The sequence below is a fragment of the Drosophila yakuba genome, chromosome 3R, assembly GCF_016746365.2.
Source record: "Drosophila yakuba strain Tai18E2 chromosome 3R, Prin_Dyak_Tai18E2_2.1, whole genome shotgun sequence".
In the NCBI taxonomy this organism is placed as follows: domain Eukaryota; kingdom Metazoa; phylum Arthropoda; class Insecta; order Diptera; family Drosophilidae; genus Drosophila; species Drosophila yakuba.
Window position 1 is genome coordinate 22,347,546 of NC_052530.2, and position 18,759 is coordinate 22,366,304.

General features: G+C 46.3%; 3 protein-coding genes across 9 annotated transcripts in view; 1 reads left to right on the plus strand and 2 right to left on the minus strand.

Annotated features, from left to right (window-relative positions):
• Nucleotides 1-60: 60 nt before the first annotated feature.
• Nucleotides 61-16,837, minus strand: LOC6537942 (shootin-1). 6 transcript variants are annotated; one of them, XM_015193092.3, is made up of 8 exons: nt 16,700-16,837; nt 6,131-6,336; nt 5,882-6,068; nt 5,499-5,817; nt 5,260-5,372; nt 5,010-5,205; nt 4,141-4,504; nt 61-557 (listed from the first exon to the last, which is right to left on the minus strand). In XM_015193092.3, the coding sequence occupies exons 2-8, from the start codon at nt 6,315-6,317 to the stop codon at nt 373-375; spliced, it is 1,551 nt and encodes a 516-aa protein (XP_015048578.1). In that variant the 5' UTR covers nt 6,318-6,336; nt 16,700-16,837; the 3' UTR covers nt 61-372. The 6 variants fall into 6 exon arrangements, 5 of the variants coding, with proteins under 5 accessions (XP_015048578.1, XP_002098482.1, XP_015048577.1 ...); XM_002098446.4 differs by lacking the exon at nt 16,700-16,837 and adding an exon at nt 6,409-6,543; XM_015193091.2 differs by lacking the exon at nt 4,141-4,504 and having other exon boundaries at nt 393-557.
• Nucleotides 2,018-18,759, plus strand: part of LOC6537947 (protein Skeletor, isoforms B/C) — a 39,204-nt gene continuing 22,462 nt past the window's right edge. Inside the window, exon 1 of one of the 2 annotated variants that reach the window (XM_015193094.2) lies at nt 2,018-2,333. The gene's annotated coding sequence lies outside the window, so the exon portion shown is untranslated. The remainder of the gene's footprint in view (nt 2,334-18,759) is intronic. The other variant, XM_002098449.3, reaches the window with a different exon arrangement.
• LOC6537943 lies at nt 8,356-16,838 on the minus strand. The gene is made up of 6 exons (XM_002098447.4): nt 16,700-16,838; nt 13,675-15,455; nt 13,375-13,518; nt 12,431-13,321; nt 11,077-12,203; nt 8,356-10,975 (listed from the first exon to the last, which is right to left on the minus strand). Exons 2-6 carry the CDS (start codon nt 15,434-15,436, stop codon nt 8,681-8,683), a joined length of 6,219 nt encoding a protein of 2,072 aa, XP_002098483.1. The 5' UTR covers nt 15,437-15,455; nt 16,700-16,838; the 3' UTR covers nt 8,356-8,680.

The window sequence follows — 18,759 nt, forward strand, 5'->3', positions numbered from 1 at the left end:
TTATTTTAAAGATAAAACAATCTTTTTTTTTGGTTAAAAAGTTTATTCAATATATTTTTGTTTGGGTTTTGGGTTAGTAAAACGCGAAACCTGCCAAAATGAACACATTAACCAGGTCGGTTAAAAGTTGGTTATAAATAAATATTGTCAAGTAGATAATATAAAATATATAAGATTTGTATAAAGAAAATCCATCCTGAAGTTGGGGCTTAGGTTTAGTAAATTTTAAAATGGCTTCAGTTTCCTCCTCAGAAAGGCACACAATAATACGGTTTGAAAATGCACGGAATGTTCGTTGTTCAGGGACAGCAGGGTCCTGAGATTTGAGACCAAGGTGTAAGAGAGTGGGTGAGAAAGGTGTCAGGAGCAGGATTAAACATCAACTCCACGGGATGAGTGCAGGTCCACGCATATCTTGGAGTTGCGATTCTGCTTCTGACTTATCTCTAGTACTTGGAACATCTCCTTGAGGGCCTCGCTGGTGCCCGTCTTGCGGCGATTGCGCCTTCGCAGGGTCACGCCTCCCGACTTAAACTCACGCATCAGAGCGTCAAGACCTGAAACAAAAAAGGTCAAAGGCAATGAGACCCAGGCTTTGTGACAAAATTACAATAAGTCGCTACTAAAGCCGAACGAACGAGCATGCGGTTAGATGTTAGCATAGGATTCAAGCATATCAGTGGCCCGAGGAGCAGTCAATACTCACCTACGTAATGGAGTAAGCGTGGGGACTTTAAAGGACTTTGGCTAGGTGGCAATTGGACATAAATCACGGACAGAGTCAAACGGGTTGATGCCGAGCCAGTGCCATGTCGGGCACTCAGCAACTGTCACCGCCGACAAATGAAGTTGGACTCTGGTACAAGTCAATGTAAATATACGGTCTCCCATTCCTGCTCAAGATGTGTGTGTTTTCAGTGGGGGTTTTCAGCAGGAGAGGACTGGCAAGACTGGCAGGAATGGCAGGACCAGGAAAAGTGGCGCAATAAAACACGGAAATATAAAACGCACAAATAATAATAATAAGCCATGCCTGGCCGCCCAGTAACAACAATGCGGCTTGCGGTTCTGGGTTCTGGAACGGTGCTACGGCCATGGCCCTTCCTCGTAAAAATAATAAATTGCGTCCTCTACGTCCTCCATCGTCATCATCGTCGTCGAATTTGATACGGTCGGTCCCAGCTTGACAGTTTTGGGCGGGGTAGTGGAAATGGGCCAGGAACCAACATAAAGCAAGGCAAGCGTAAAGTGTAGGAAAAATGTGAGAGCTTCGTTTAAAGCCAAAATTCAGGCGGGTTACCTTGGTGCCGGGCCAAGGAAGCCAGTCAAAAGCCTTTTGCTCCAGTTCTCCGGAAACTCGACATGGCTCGGCAGAAACTTAAATCAAATTTAAGTTTTCAATGTATCGCCTGAAACCGGAAATGGCACTCAGACGCGCAGAGAGCTTTAGTGTCGAGCAGGATATTGACAAATGTGTGCGCCCCCGCCCACTACGAAACCAAAGACAATTCGTTTAAACCGTACTCTAGCGCACACACATAAGCCCGTAGATTCGGCAAAAAGGCAGGTCATGGAGGTCGCTCGGTCGGTCGGTCGCCCGTAGAAAGTGAAGCTGGTAGCAGGTATCTGGTGGCCATGGCAGCCACGGCAGCCACACCAGCAATGGCAGGCAGCAACTTGTTGTTATGTATACACACAGCACAGCCTGGCTTGGACAATATCAGCATTTCCATTCGCTTCGCTTCGCCTCGCCTCGCTTCGCTCCATCTCGTTCCGGTGTGGAACGCTTCATTTGTTTTTGCCTTCCCGCCGAGCAGGACGACGAGCTTGACTTGACGAGTGCGGCCAGGACACGAGCAGCGGCTGATGCCTAGCCGTAAAGCTGATGTACGGCTGGCTAGCAGCTCAAACGCTTCACGTGCCTCAAGAGACGCGCGCGCGTTCACCGTTCCACTCCGCTCGCAAGGCGCTACGTAGTTGCATACAGCCAAGTTTTCTATATTTGTGCATATATATTGGAATATTCATATATATATACGTATATATGTATATGCGTACAACGCGTCACATTCGTGGCTGCGTTTTTCTGGCTTCCAACAATAAGCGCGTTGATTGATTTCGATTTGAATGTGCGCTCGTTACGCATACGACTCGTGGTGCGCGCCAAAAAGTAGGCAACAGAAATGAAACCAGCGCCAAAACAAAACGGAAACGGAAGTGCTTAGTGACAGTCAGTGCAGTGTCAGTGAAAGTGCGGGAGTGTGAGTAAGAGTGTGTGTGTGTGCCTAGCATGGCCCTGACATTGCTGTCTTGATCTGAAGTTTTTACGCCAAGTAAGTGAACGAACCAGGGATTATATGCATAAGATATATCACCGCACAGTAATAACCTGTAGCTGCACATTCAGGACCAGCTACTGGATCAATATTTAATATATAGCACGTAGATACATATTTGCCAATGGTGTACATAATGTAATCATGCATATCCTGCCTTGCTGCACACACGCACAAAAGGTTCAGCAACAACGTACATGGGTATATTTACAATTGGATGCGGGTGTATGAGTTGATTTCATTTTCATTGAGCTTATCAGCAAGCCTGCCCTGCATGCGTATGATATCTCTATTCACAACATGACGATTTAAAGCGTGTTGTGTGTGTACATCTATATTTAATGTTTCCGCCATCCAAATAGATTCGTTCGCACAATTGTTTCATCGTAAAAAATACGTACATTTAACGGCAAAGATGGCCCACAAGTGCCATGTCAATGTAAACACCTTGCCCTCTATAAAGTACACACGTGTATATGTATTTATACTAGTACTATTTACTCAGCTTCACATTGTCCGTCGTATGTATTATAAAGTGAGGACAAATAGACAAGCAATCAGTAAATGCAGCCTTACAGCATGGTAAAATTCAAAGCCTAATTAAGTTTCCACCAGCTTTTCACTGCGAATGAACGCTTGACAAAATCGAGTATCCGAAAGCCAATTGAATTTCTGTACAATGATGTTATTATGGCAAGAGTGACATCTAATTAAAGCTTTTGTCAAACTTTTAAAGCATTTATAAAACACGAAACTTCAAGCCAAGCGTTAGAAAGCCTTTATATTACTATTTATTAAATGTATAGAAGATAATGATACATCTGAGCTAAAACTGGGCACCGTGCTTCTTGTGCTAATAATTCCAAATGATACCATGCCTAGGGCATCACTTACCGCTGCCTACCGCATCCCTGACCCCCTCAAAAAGCTGCCAGCAAACTTAATTAAGAAGTTGCAGCAGTCGAGAGTGAATGGCACAAGTGGAGGGGGCGGCGGAAAGCCAGCCAGTGAAAGCCTGCATTGAGCCGTAAAAGAAGCCGACGTGTAGGTAAAATCAATTACAATCGCAGACGGGTTTGTGTGTTGCGTGAACTGGAGGTTGGAGCAGAGAAGCAGGGGGCAGGAGGACAGGAGGGATGCTCAAACGGATGGATGAGTGGCGTGGGCGTAACTGACAATTGACAGCAACAAGTTGGGCGCTTCAACCAGAGCTACAGGACACGGCGACAATGGCAGGCACTTGTCAACGCACGGCTGGTTAGGATTAGCCGCAGACACATGGCTGGTAACATGAGTGTGGGGGTGGGAAAATGGAAAATCTCCTGCTGACAGCTTTTTTCAGGCCAATTTCCCGAATTCACGCAGACAATGCTGGCAAACTAATCTGTTCACATCGATTCAGGCCGATGAAGGGCCTCGAACATCAAATAAAGTCTATTCAACTTGTGCATAGTTTTTCGTACTCATGGCTCCAATGAGTTCATCTGGCACTCGAGCTCCTTAAAAGGCAAATATTTCAAACAATGGTTGAAAGTTTCTGGCCAGCAGCTCTAAAACTTTATTGAGTTGCAAGCCCCTATGAAAGGTTCCTTGAGTAAAAATCGAATGAAGGCTGACCACCAATGACATTGTCGTAAAAGTGTGGGCCAAAAAAGACGCAAAGAAAAGAAAAGACGTCTTTGGGGGTCATCGGTGTGACATTGACACTTTCTCCCACCCACTGAAACACACACAAGCTCTATGGTGCCTTTGAAAACGGGACAAGTGGAAAGCAGTTTGATTCTGGATCGGTTGGATTACATACCTGTTGCAGCCTCGGCCTGTACCTGATGCTTCACATTTTCGATGATCTTGTCGCCGCTGTTCTTGCGCAAGCTATGTCCGGCAATATGGTCACTCAGACTGCCACCGCCAGCCGCCACCAAACCCCCGAGAGGAAAGAGCTTTCCTGCCATTGGAGGAGGTGGTGGTGGTGGTGGAGGAGGTGGCGGTGGCGGAGCGGCCAGCGACTTTTGCTCAGACTGCTGATAGTGCGCCAGTTGCTCCTCGGCACGATCAGCACGCGTGACTGCCTCGCGCAGCTGCTCCTCGAGTATCTCCAACTTAAGTTGTAATTTTTTTAGTTCATCGTTAGTAGTTTTGGCTATAGCCGCATCCATTAGATTTTGCTACAAATGCAAGAAACAAGAACAAGGGTAGAACGGGGCGGGCGAGCAGGAGCAGGAAGAGATTGGGTAGTGTAGTGTAAGAAGATTAGTAGATCATAGATCATAGAGCATATAGGGGGCAACTAGTTAGTGCATCGAAAGCCAGGGCATCGTGGTGAGTGTGTGAAAGCGGCGCACGACAAGCGAGTGGCTTACGTGTCTCGGCTGGTATTTTGATAGAGGAAAGAAGAAAGGTTGACCCGGCACCAAGAATAGGGAACAATAACACGCCCAGCTGGCCGCATTCCATGCATTTTTCAGATCGTGTTATACATGTGCAGTGGGGGAATCACCTCCACCAGCTGATCTTGTTGTGATTCAGTTGCTCTTAAAGATGTTCGAGAACGGCTTGAAAATATCAAACACGCTGCGTGTTTGCTAATGGATTGACAGATGGACAGAAGAGATAGTTTGATGGCCATTGATCAAGTGCAAAATCAAAGAGTAACCAGAACTTGGGACTAACCATTTCCACAATGCGCTCGTTGTGCTCTCTGGCCTGCTGCTGCACCTGGTCCTGGATCTGCTCGAACTCCACCTGCTCGTTTAGCACGCTGGACGACGTGCTGGTCCTGGATCCTGGCTGGCCATCGGTCAGATCTCGAGTCTTCGCAGTGAGCTCATCATTGCGCTGCTTCAACTTGATGAGAGCAGCTTCCATTCTGTAACGATATTTAGTTTAAAATATAATGTTTAGAATATAATAAGAAACTCACTTTTGGCTAGTTTCCACGCTCTCCTTCATGTTTTCGGTCAGCAGCTTGGCCACTTTGGTTAAGTTACTGTTTTCCGTACGCAGCGCTTCGTTTTCCTCCTCCATTGCGTGTTGCTAGAATAAGAAAAGAAAGATAATTAAAACCGATAGTCATAGAAATCTTCTGTTCCTCGCGCACACAGTATATACACGAAATATATAAATAAGTTCTAGAAGCGGGATTAACCATCTCCATCCTACCTGCTCCAATAGTTCGGCCATCTTTTCGTTGGCCTCGTACAACTGCAGCTCCACAGAATTGGTGGTATTTTTGAGAGTCAAAAACTCATCGGCCAGTCGCTCCACCAGGCCGCTGGTGATGGGCACCCCTTCCGAATTGACATCAACCAGACTGTCCAGCTCCTGAGCTCCGATACTGTCAGAACTGTCGGCGCTGCCCGTCTGCAGTATCTTAAAGAGCTTTCGCTTGAGGTCAACGGAACCGAGCACCGCACGTGAAGCTACTGGAGGTGCTTGATCCTGCTGCTTCTCGCGAATATGCTCCAGCTCGCTGGTGAGACTACAAATGGAGATGTATAATTTATTGAGAAATTTATATCTTCGTTTATGCATTTACAACGTACTTGTGAATTTGATCGACCTTCATTTTGTGCAGCTTGTCTAAAGCGTTTCGTTCGTTGAGAGCCTTGTTGAACTTGGAGCTCAGCTCCTTGATCTGGGTCTCGAAGTTGGACTGCTGCTGCTGCAGTGATTCCAGTGCAGCGCACATCTTCTCATGCTGAACCTGCTGCTCCTCCTGCGTGGTTTTATCTGTAAGAGATTTAAGATTTAGTTTAGATTTAGTCTGTAAGAATACTTTAAAGTAAACTTACGGGTCTCGATCTCCAGCTTAAGTGCCTTGTTCTCCTCCCGAAGGGCAATGTTATCCTCCAGCAAAGTGAACATATCGTGCTCTGGGTCCTGCTCGTTGTAGTCCGGCTCCCTCACGCGACTCCGACTGCGTGTCTTGGCTTCCTGGGTGCGGAACTTGGCCACCGGAATGCGCCCACGTCGCTCCATTGTTCTGAAGATTTATGCCCTGATAGGAGAGTAAAATATAGTTATAATTAAATAGTCTATAGAGGAATATAGGTACAACAACTTTGCTTACGTTTTGCCTGTGCACAAGCCTTAAAGCCAAATCCATAACCTCTTATGCTAAGCAATGCAAATGGAACTTAATGCTGCCATCACCAAAAGATGAATGTTTTAGGTGTGTTGGATGCGATTTGATGAGGGTGATGGGTAAATGGGAATTGCTATGGAAGGAAGTGTGTGTGCTGCATGCCTCGAATGTGACCAAGTGCTCCTGGGGATGGGGCCCACATTGAAACGCCTTGGAGTTTTACTTTTCGATTTTATTATTTGCTGTTTACAATTTCTTCTTGGTTTCTGTTTAATCTTGCCTTAAACGCCCATTTCTCCTGTCTCCCTATTTTGCCCTGGGTGCCGCATGTGTGTGCTTCTGCCGGGTTTTTTTTTTGTATTCTACTCGCTCGGTCTCTGTTGTTGCCTTCCTCAATCTTCAGCTTGAACTGCTAAAAATGCAGGACACCAGTTTGCCTTGGTTAAATTAATACCAGAATTTGGCCGAAAGCATTTGGAATGCCTGCCGAAAGTTGCTACGAAACTAGTTAAAGTGCCACGCCCACTGCTCGATTTAAGCTTATAAATGGTTTAGCTTGGCTTTAGAAATATTTGCTTGTTAGTGCAGAAGCGATTCTTTTACGTCCTTTTGCTCGTTTTTTTTTGTCCTTTTGTTTTGCAATTTTTGTCAATTCTTAACTATTTTAATTTAACTGTGTTTCTGCATTGGTTTTCATGTTTTATGTTTTTTCATTCTTTTGCTAATTACTTATGCGTACAATTTCCTTTGCTTTTGCCGTAAATCAATTTCATATTTCGTCACTTGTAGTGTAAAAATAAAAAAAACCTAAAGTTTATACACAAATTCTCGAGTCTAGTACAACTCATTTTTCTTTTTGCTACATTTGTTAGTTGCCACGCTTTAAATATTTTATATATAAATTTATGAGATTGAGTTTTTGTTTTTGTTTTTCAATTTAGTTGTATGTTCTTTCGTTCAATTTTATAAAAATAACTAATTAAAGGCGGCTTAGAGCTCTTTGTTTTTGCTTTTTCTCTCGTTACCTTGTTGTGTATGCTTCTACGCTTGATTATTCTTTTTTTTTTGTTTAATTTGGTTTAAATAGCTATAAATTGGGTTTTATATATTTTTTTGAAATTAATATTACTGTATTTTTTTTCTTTTTACAGCTAAATTTAAGATTTATCTTTGGATAATCATGCTTTGTGTGCTAAATACTTTACATGTCTTTACGAATTTTATAATTTACATTTTTTTTAGTATACGTACGTATAATTTTGTATAAATTAATATTGTTTTAATTCATTTATATATATTTGATTTAATATACGTGAAATTTCTGAGTCGAACAAGAAGCCTCAGATTTGAGATTGGAAATACATATCTGTTGGGAAGAGAGGGGTAATTTTCGTATAGGTTTTGAGCCATTTGCATTGAAAATAGATAAATTAATGTTGGTAGTTGTTCATAATAAATCAAACAAAACGAAGTTTATAAAGCTTTGTACTGAAAGGTAAAATAAACAAAATTCTGTTTAAAGTCTAGAAAAGTATGCTAAGCTACGCACCTAGTTCTAAAAATGATGTCCGCTTTAATTTTAATGTTTAACGAAATACTGTGGGTTTACAAAAATGAATAGTCCATATGTAAATGTACATAAATATATTTCTATACCCAATTCACATTGGGTAAGGCATTGTCAGAATTTGATTTCTTGAAAATGTTTTTCGACATCGTAGATTCAGTTTTACATAGTTTTGCAATTTTTTTTTTGATTTTTTTTTTATTCTTTTGATACGAGTAATGTGTAAATATGTTTATCTTTGAGTTGAATTATGACCAAGTCATAAAAAGGGAATAATCTTAGCTTTTTTAATGAACGTGTTGTGATACAAATGAAATGGATAAGTTTTAGGTTTTGCAAAGAAATCTGTGTATAAAAACAAAGAATTTTCGTCTCGACAGATCTATTCATCGTGCAACATATAAGTGTGTGCCATCTACATTGCGACAGATGTATTCCTCGTATTTAACAAATAAATGTGTTAGAGAGACACCTGACATATGCCGCCATGTGTGTTGCAAGATTGACATGTGAAATTTTCAAATGATCGTTTGAGTTTTGTTAATGACTTCGACACCTACGACCGCGCCTAGTCTAAGGATTGGATTCAAACGATGTTTCCTTATGGATCAGTTTGTGGTTGAATGTTTGCTTCGTTGTGGTTATTGGTTTCATTGCAATCGGATGGTTGCTGGTTGGTGTTATTTTCATCTACATCTCCTCGATAAAACCGCGCAGCTTGTCAATGAATGGGCGGCGGTAGGCTCTCGAATGCGCCATTTCTAGCTTATACCACTTGTCGAACGACTCCTTGGGGATCACCTCGCTCTCGTACAGCACGCTGAACGTGCTGCAGATAGTTTCGCCGGCGGCCATCTCGTCCTCGAACTCGGTCATAAAGTGCTGCTGCAGAGAGTCCACAGCCTCGTCAATGCAAGCGATCTCCAGCGCCTCCTGGGCGTCGATACACAGTCGCAGTAGTGGAGTGCAACTGTTCCGGAAGCTCTCGGTGTTCAGCTGCAGCGGTCTAGAGTTGCCGCCGCTTTTGTTGTTGTTGTGGGTATTTGTCATCACAGTTAGGGCGAAATCACAGCACAGGAATCTAGTGAGCTGCCTCACAAAGTTGTCATTGATGGCTACATTGGTGTTTATGTAGTCGATGGCCATGTCGCAGGACATTGCTAACAGGTGTCTAATCCGCTCTACGTGCTCCACCGGCGAACGTGGAGTTGTGGGCGCCTTAGCTTTGCAATGTCCTTGACTCTGTCCGGGTCCGTTGTCCAGGAAGTAAAAACTATGCGACTGCACAAACTCCCGATACTTGCGCACGTCGCTCCAGAAAAGCTGACCTCGATCTAGCTTGTAGTCGTTGTGCCACAACTTGCGGGCATAGGCGGCTCCGAATTCATGAACAAAGTAGCTGACGAAGGCGTGCACAAAGCGCTCGGCAAAGAAGAAGTCATCCAGCCAGCGCCGCTGCCAAATATCTTTAAGGTCCAATTGGCCCGAGTGTATGATGGGTCCCAGGAACTCGAATACATATCCCCAGCCGTTAGGTACATCCACTAGCAGATCGGGAAAATCGTCGCCGAACCGAGAGTACGCCTTATCGAAAATATCCTTCTCCACGGCTTCCTTGTCCATTAGGTAAGCAAAAACATTGCCGCAGGCCTGCCGCTGCTGACGCTTCACCGTAGACTTGTGCAGGTAGTCAGTCAGTAAGTAGAGCAAAGTCTTCGATTGTTGCGAGCCGCTATGCGAACGCCATATGCCCAGAACTTCCGGTTTCCAGTCGCGTGTGTTGAGAGCCTCCTCGACAAGCTTGATGATGAGCTCCTGGCATTGCTTACCATCGAATGCGTCATCTACTTCCGCATTGCTTCTGCTACCGCCTGCAGGGGCAATAGCAGTGCCCATGGCCGTCGGAGGCTGCTGATACGGCAAGAATCTGTAGTTTTGCCCCGGTCGTTTCAACAAGGATGTAGGCGGAGGCGCAGTTGATGCATTTACTTGCGTCGAACTGACCGGACGGTTACCGGCATTGCGCCACTGGTAGTGCGAAGAGTTGCCTAGCTTAGCAATCGAATCGTCGGTGGCACTGCTGTTGCTAAATCGCAACTTGCTGGGATCTATGCTCAGGGTCTGATTCTCGTGATGCTGTTTGTTCGGCATCTTCTGCATGAAATAGTTTCCGCCATCGTGACCGTGCTGGTTATGATGCTTTTGCTGCTGGTGATGAGTGGACTGCTGGTGCTGATTCATGCCACCTCCACGCCCACTGCTAGTGCTGTGGTGGGACTGATCCTTAGAGTCGTCGTGCTGCTTGTGCCGCTGACCGCGTGCGGCCTGCTGTCCTGACTGATGCGTTGCCGGCTGATCCCAGTTGCGCAGCCTCAGGTCGAGCACATCTTGCATCATAAACCGCACTCGACTGCTGATCTTAATGTGGACCTGTTGGCGGTGCGACGTTCCTCGGGAACGGTTTATAATGTCCTGGATGCGGCGAAATATCTTCTCAATGCGATCCCTCAGCTGGTATTGCTCCGGCAGACTAGCTTCCAGCAGATGGCCCACTGTGGTCAGTAGCTTGCACATATACTCCAGTTTCTCCTCACACCCGTGTTCGAGTAGCGACTCCACGCAATTGAGAACTCGATCGTTGGTCAGCGACTGCAGCTTAAAAAGCTCGCCGATGAAACGAACAGTACCCCAAGCTCGTCGTCTGAACTGGTATTCCAGATCCTCCATTTCGGCGCGCAGCTCCGCTTTTCTTGCTGGGTCCGAGCACTGGCTGATCCGCTCCATTGTTGGCTGCAGCTTCTTGGACTTTGCGTTGGCATCATTTACATTTGATTCAAACTCATGCTGAATGCGCGTGATCAATGAGCTGGTGAAAAGGGACTTGTTTTCGGCCTTGATTTCGTGGAAAAGTACTTTGCAGAAGCGGGCATATGTGGGTGCAAAGTTCGGTTCACTAATTGTCTTCTCAAAGATCAGCAGCATGACCTGAAATAAATTTATCGATACAATTTTTCAATTAGTTTTCCATACTAATAATATCAACACATTAAGTTTAAAGCATATATGTATGTACATATGAAACTTACGTTTGTCATTTTCGCCTCGTTGTCCATCTTAATGCTAGACATCTCCTTAAGCAGCACCTCAAAGTTATCCGGCGTAAGTTTATTAAGAATACCGCGCACCTTTTTCAGCACTCCCTCGACATCGTCGTCTTCATCCTGACCACCGGCCATTGAGACGCGACGCAGAGTACCCGGTTGCCATGCATTCTCGCACTCGGATAGCTTGATCTCCTCCTTAAGAGATAGCTGCACCCGAATGATGTCCGTGTGCCGCTGACTGGAGCTCGAGATTCCACCTCCTCCGCCACTTCCAATGTTGCCCATACCACTGGAGCCGCCCATTTGCTGATGCCCGTCGTGGTGCTTCTTGTTGGGTCCGTGACCACGACCACGCTTACCAGGCACATAGTCCAATGATTCGTTAAAGCTCATATGCTGGTACTGCTGGATGTGCTGGCCGTGACCATGGTGCTGTTGCGGCTGCTGTTGGCGCGACACGAACAGCTGAGAGATGCAGTCGCCTTTCTGGCAGGGCACCAGAGGTGGCTTACGTGAGTCTCTTCGCTTGGAAAGCTCACGTAGGGTTTCAATGCTGTAGCGATAGTTCTTGGGGACCTGGGGAGCGGGACTCGGGCTGGTGCTCTCCGACTTGAGCCCTTTTTGTTGACTGTTTTTGGGGGATCCCGGTCCCGAGTCGGTTGTCTCATGTACCGGAGAGCTTTTCTTGCTTCCTGCTCCCTTCTCTCCTGAAAGTGGTTCGCCAACCTTGGGAGCACAGTCCACATTATCTGCACTCTTGCTGCTTTGCGAAGAGTCATCCTCCGCCGCCTTACTAATCGTGGAACTTGACCATGTGGAGCTGCATATGAAACCTGTGTCGTGGCGTGGCTCCTCATGAAAATCACCAAACTTGATTTCGACCTCAACATTCTCCTCCGTATTGGCCACTCCCACAGAGCTCACCGGAACTGGCTCGTCTTCCTCGCAAACGGAGCTACTACTGTTGAGGAATTGCAGCTGTTGCGTCTCCGAGGGCTCGACAGATGTGTTGGGGCTGTCCAGGAACTTGGCCACAATCTCTTCGTTGGCTAAATGCTTCTCCGACTTTCCTCCGGTAACATTCGACGTGCTGTCGTCTTTGCTGTCAGCTGGGAAAAAAAATTTAAATTTAACTAATGCAAAGTATCGCCTTGTGACAAAATCATAAAATCTATTCATTATCACGAAAAATCAAATTCTTGGGAAAAAAGGCGCGCACAATTTACAGCTGCGAACATAAGGTTTCTGCACAGATTCTATTCGGTATATAAACAGCTATCGATAATTTCGCGGAAAAGAACAAGAAGACAGTTTTTTTGTTTCATTTTTTACTCACATTCAGGATCGCTGTCCACCTCAGCTGCGATGTCATCCTCATTATTGTTGTTGTTGCTCGTCAATTGCTCCTTGGGACTGAGCATGGGTTTTTTGTCTCTTAGAATAGAACTTACTTTAGGATTATTACTAGTTGCACTAAGCGTATCAGTCGTCGGTTGCGCCGTCGCCTTGTCATCGACAGCCGCCGTTCCTTGTTTGGTTGTGGGTGCTGTTGCCGTGGTTGTGGTCAGTGTGGTTATTGATGTTGTGGTCACTGTGGCAGCATTGTTGTTAATTGTGTTAATTTCTGGCGCGGCGTTGCCATTGCCATTGCCACTGGCCTTGCCATTGTTGTTCTGGCCTTGAGTGCTTGTGGTGCTTGTTATCGAGGATTTCTGTTTTTTCTTCTCTAGCTCCTTGGCCCGTTTTTGGGCCTTTTTCTGCTTCTTGGAGCTAGTAGTGTTGGTTATGTTTGTGGTGCCGGCTAGCAGCGTAACGGCGGCCGAGATTCGTGAAGCAGTCGGTGGTAATGCTGCAGTTGATGGTCTTCCTGGAATCTGCTTTCCCTGCTGCAGATTGTTAACAGGCTGCTGTTGAAGCTGTCTGGATGCGTGGGTCGGTGTCGATGCTGTCGACGAGGAGGCACCCGAGCTCGTCGTTGTCGAGGTGGCTGCTTGAACACTCGACTTTCTGTTGGGTGAACCCGCTGTTGTCTTAGCCGGCGCTGGAACAGCTGTGGTAGCTATCGACTTGGTTGGCTTCTGCTGGGCGACACGCGAAGCTGGTGGCGGTGTCGAGGGTCCAGCTGGTGTTAGCATCGACTGGCCTCTGGACAGGATGGAGATGCCTGGGCCACCGCTGGCTGCTGCCTCAGCAACGTCATTCGCAATGGATGTGGGCGTAGCTGTACCTGCAAGCAATCAGTTTAGTTGACGTTAAAGTATTTAACTTCACAATACATACTTTGTTTGTTGGCCGATTTGGGGCGCTGCTTTTTGGCTTGCTCTTGGAAAAGAACTGGCTGCTGAGATGCGTCGGTGGCATCGGACAGATTTAAATCCGATTGTACCAGCGGCAGGCTATCGTGGGTCTCCGTGACATTGTCCACTGCAAGAGGAATCATTAAAATTTTGACACTTGAAGTCCGGCTAACTTCAATTTGGAGGTATATTTCTAACATTGTATTGAAAACGATACTAAGATGCTTTACTTCGTTTACAAATACGTTACTTAAATAAAATATGGCCATTTTTATGAACTCACCGTCACTATACTGCCAGAAGCTTAGATGGTCGTCTGTGTTCCCCGAATGGGCGAGAATGTCTTTCACAATAACGCTGATCTGATCCTTATCCGTTGTTTTGGGTATTGGTGATTGGGCGACAGATTCTTCGCTATACAGCGCCTCTGGCGCCACCTTCTCCAAGGAAACGGAATGACTGATAGAAGTCGCCGACTTCACAGTCTGCATCTGCTGATCGACCATTGCGCCAGACAACAGCGATGACGCCGAGCCAGAGTCCATAAGGATGGGCGCCTGGTACAGGCACATGGTACTATCCGAGTCCAGAGCTGTATCCAGAGCTGTGTGCTGTGTTAGTGTCGAGTTTGAGTCCTTTTTTATAAAAACCGATCTTTTCCATCCATCCATCACATTCTCCATGGTATCAGGATGGATGATGGGAATGGCGTATTTGCGCTTGCATACCTTATCGCTGTTGGCCCCCAGTTGCGGTGCTGCTGTTACTGGAGGAGTTGGAAGCGAGGTGGTTGAAAAGCCACTGGCCACCGCGGGAACTCCAGTCACACTTGGGACACTAGGTAAGGTGGTGGCGCTGTTGCTCTGCAAATGCGGAGCAAATGTATGCAATCCACCCGGCGCTTGAGGTGGCGGAGCCGGCATTCCAGCCGGAGCCAAAATGGGGGTCGTCATCCCGGCTGGCGTTCCCAATGCCAAACTGGGCATATAGGTGTGCGGCGGCAGATGAAAAGCAGCAGCTCCGTTCAGGGCACCGCTGCGCGAGTTCATCATGGGAGCCACAGTTGTCGGAGCAGGACGTTGGGCATTTCCCGGTGCCATGGCATATGTGGTAAAGTAGTTGGCATGCTGGGCGGTGGGTGTAGACCTTTGCCCGCCGCGCATATTGCCACGATGTGAATTGGCACCGCTAACCACATTGTTTCCAGCAGTTTGAAGTTGGTAGTAAGTTATCGTCTGCGCTTGGCCAGCTCCCGTTGCACCGCCTGGACCTTGTTGTTGACCATTTGGCGGAAGCGGCTTCTGTTGTGAATGAGGTGGCGGCGCAGTCGCATAAAATGGAGCTCCAGCCGCTCCGTTAGTGGGAAAGGTCACAGCAGGCTGCATGCCCATCAGGGGTCCGGCCGGATTAAAGGGTATATAGGCTGCGGAAATATAGGGAGCAGCCGCTCCGCCCGCATTTCCGCCGGCAGGTGCGATCAGGCCAGCTGATTGTGGGAAGTGGGGTGGTAGAGTTGGGTTGCTCAGAGCACGGGATAGATTCGCCCCAGGCGCCACGCCATTTGCTCCACCATGATGACCACCACTAAGTGGATGTACCAACGAGTTGGAGCTGGCGGCGGCGCTCAGTTGGAGGGCAGCGCCGCCGCCATTGGCATTGTTGTTAACCGCCGCGGAATGGGCGGCGTAGGACGGCTGGGTCTTGTAGTAGATGACCGGCTGATGATGCGCCTGGGCCTGGGCTTGCACCTGTTGTTGTTGCTGCTGTTGCTGTTGGATGTGCTGCTGGAGATGGGCGGCGGCGGCTGCTTGTTGTTGGTGTTGCTGTTGCAGCAAGTGTTGCTGCTGGTGGTGGTGCAGACCGCTGTGGTTCGGGACGAACACTGTGTGGGACTGCTGTTGCTCCTGCTGCTGCTGTTGCTGCTGCTGGAGGTGATGGTGATGCGAGTGCGCCGTCTGGTGATGCTGGGCTTGATGGTTGTGGTTCTGCTGATGTGTCGACTGTGGCCTGGTTCCCTTCCCACCCCCTCCCTGTTGTGGGAACATAGGAGGACCTTCGATGGATCTGCACACGCACACAATCGCACGGTCACACGCACAGGCACACACGGAGAGTTAAGAAAACCGCGGCCGGAGCAAAACAGATGTACAAATCGTAATGTTAGTAAGATGGAAATGAAAGTGAAAATGGAGATGGTGATGGCGATGTGGGGAAATGCTTGGCGTATTAGGGTTCCAGTCAAAGCCGTGAATACATGCGAATGAGAGTTACATCAAATGTGTGAAAAAGCAACCAAAAATCAGCATGCAAATCAGCACATCATGTGTTTAGATCTTATGACTAAGGGCTATTTAACGAATGCACTCCCTCTTTTACCCTTTGTTTGTCGCAGTTTCTTTCAATCAATTGAGCTCTTTAATTGGAATGTGGTGTATGATGTCACTCGCGGCACGGGCATACATCCAAAAATGCTTTCGAAGATGTCTCGACACCTTATCGTCCGTTTTTATCAATGGACTAGTCACTTGCGCAGCCCAAAACACGTAGATAGGTGACACACAGTAACAAGTGGCGCTATTAGTCAGTACTGGCCTTAAAGCGGAAAAAACACAAAGGCAGCCACAAAGAAGCAGCTGCCAGTGGGCGTGGGAGGTGAGCTATGGTCTGTTGTCGTCTGTATGGCTACAACCAGTTTGGCATTCCGTCAGCACTTCCATCGGCACAGTGGAGACCGCCAGAACTAGATCACTTAAAAGTGTTTACGATATGACTTTTTCTTTAGTTTTGATACGACCAAACGGAATTTCATTGTTGTTTTGTTAAGCAAGCGTACAACGCTGATTGATAAGAATATGCATACGAATATGAAGACGAACATTGGCCAGTATTCACTGTGCTGTGCTCTCTGCAGCTCTCTGCTGGCCTAGAAAACGCAACTCCGCTGCAGTTTGCGGCCAAGCACCTCCAAGCCAAAAGAAACCTGTTTTCCAGAAGAAGTTGGCGATGCAGCTCGAGTTCGTGCCTGCCTCTTTTCACTCGATGGCTCGATGGCAAGGAAAACGAAAACCTGGCTGGCAGATAGGTTCACTTGTTTCATGTTTGTTTGTAAACAAAACCAGTTGGACCAATGAGCGGGTGCTGCTCTAATTGGGACCGCGATCGCTTATTGGGAGTGCATTCGTACTGAAGATAGTGTTTAGTGGTAGGGTGAGCATTAAACTAATAAACCAACAAGTAATGCAAATTGTTTAAACAAGCAAACCAAAACTCGGATGGGAGTGAGTTGTAAGTCAGATTTTAAAACTTACCGCTTCCTGTGCTGCTGGTTTTCTTGGAGATTCCCCACTATTCTAAGTGTATTCGATAAATCCTATTGCTTAGTTTGCCAACTCAGGGCCAGTGATAACGTTGAGATCCTAAGGTGGACCTGCCTTTAAGCCTATCCGGCTTCACTTGACACCTGGTCAAGCTCTACGCCTCCTCCTCCTGCTGCTTATTTGCTCCTCCGCTGACAAAACGATTTCTTCCTACTTCCCGTGGACACTCGTCGTCGTGGTGATTGGCGCTATCCGGAATACTCCAATAGCTCAGATATTCCATGTATAAAAATACGCCAATTCTACGATGCACATGCACATCCACATTGGTGCAGACGAACGAGGGGCACGTACACGTACATGCGTACAAAAATATACAAAATAACGTACGGCTAGTGCTAAAATTTCACGGTAATTTGTTCTGTAATTAAAGGCGTTAGAGGAAGTTAAAACGTATGCTTAAATTTTGCAATTACGAGGAATCAAAATTACAATTTGATTACAATACTCTGAAATCCCGTGCAGCGCCTGCTACGAATTTATTCCCTCTCCTTGTCCAGCTGAGCAGCCTCAGCCCCGGATTGAGAATGTGAAATGGGCAGGCAAGTGCCAATTCGTTTTTGAGGTTGCTGGCAAGGGGAATTCAGTTTTTCCCTTTTCAACTTTTTCACTTTTTCAGCTAATAGTTTTTCCTGCGAATGCGAGGCGTTGGTTTTTGTTTTTTGCCGTTTTGCCTTTTCGCCGTTCGCTTTTTTTTTTTGCGCTCTCTCTGTCTCTGTCTGGCCGTCAGTACTTACCGTTCCGCTCCTGCTCGCTCGCACGCCCTCTCGCTCGCGCACCACACACAAAAACTGAGGAAGGAAACAAAAAAAAATGCAGTTCCACGCGGGGAACACGCCAAAAAGTTGCTCTGGCACTGCGCCTTTACATCAGTGCATCGTCTGCTTCACCTCGTTATGTATACGCGGCTCACTATCTGTTACAAACAATTTTGTAATGTAAATAGTCTGCTGAAACACGTCCGTTCCGTTTGATGAAATCAGAGTGACCGTTGCGCATAGAGATGAAACACAAATCGATGGCGGCAGCATCGATGTCTTCGTAGCGAATATCGATTGTGAAAGTTCCAGAAATATACCGCATTTGTATGCAATAGCTTAGTGCGTCCTCAAACCTTGGTTGAGAACTTTGATTTAAGTTATAATCTTTCACATGCGCAGAATTAGTTTTCTATTCCATTCGCAACTTCCGGATTACCTCCCCTTAATGCTCTTAGACTCCCCTCCATGGAGAAATTGCAGTGTTTACGCGCTTGTAGTAAAAGTTTTGCGCTTTCTATTTTGCCGGATGCGCAACGCCCCCTTCCCACATAATCCTCTACCCGTCACCTTCACCTCACTCTAGTATCCGTTTTTCCAATGCTATTCCCTTGTCTACTTATTATTCCTTATCGTACAATACACTATGGCCAAAACTTTAAAGTTAAATGAGTGCAAGAATGAGCTCTGTGCCTTCTTGCGGCCGTTAACCAAAAAAATAATATATACACAGAGTGTCCACAAACAGGATCTGAAAGGATTATTTGGTGGTTGGCAATGCAAAAGGACTAGACCGCAAATGCAAATATTTTAACTTGGCACAACGAAACCGCAAACGGACAGTCCGTTTTTCCATACAGTCGTGAAGTCATTTGCAATGCTTGTATTCCTGTGCGTACTGTCATGTTTTTGTGGCCTTTGCGGTTGCACTAAAGACATTGTGGGGACAACAGATGAAAAAATGCAGGAGGCTCTGACATTATTTCAATTATTTATCGTTCAGCACACTCACTTTGAATTTAACGGTCACAGAGTGCGCCACCTGGACGGCAGGATTTGAAAATAAAATTTTAAAATGATATTATATCCGCTATTGCTGTATTTTTGGTCATTTTAGATATTTAAAGGTAAAGGAAATTTATTAGTTTTATTATAATGAGGAAGAGCATAGAAGTTTTGTAGTTGAAGTCGGTATGTGTATTGCTTTAAAAAGCAATTTTTGAAGGATCACTG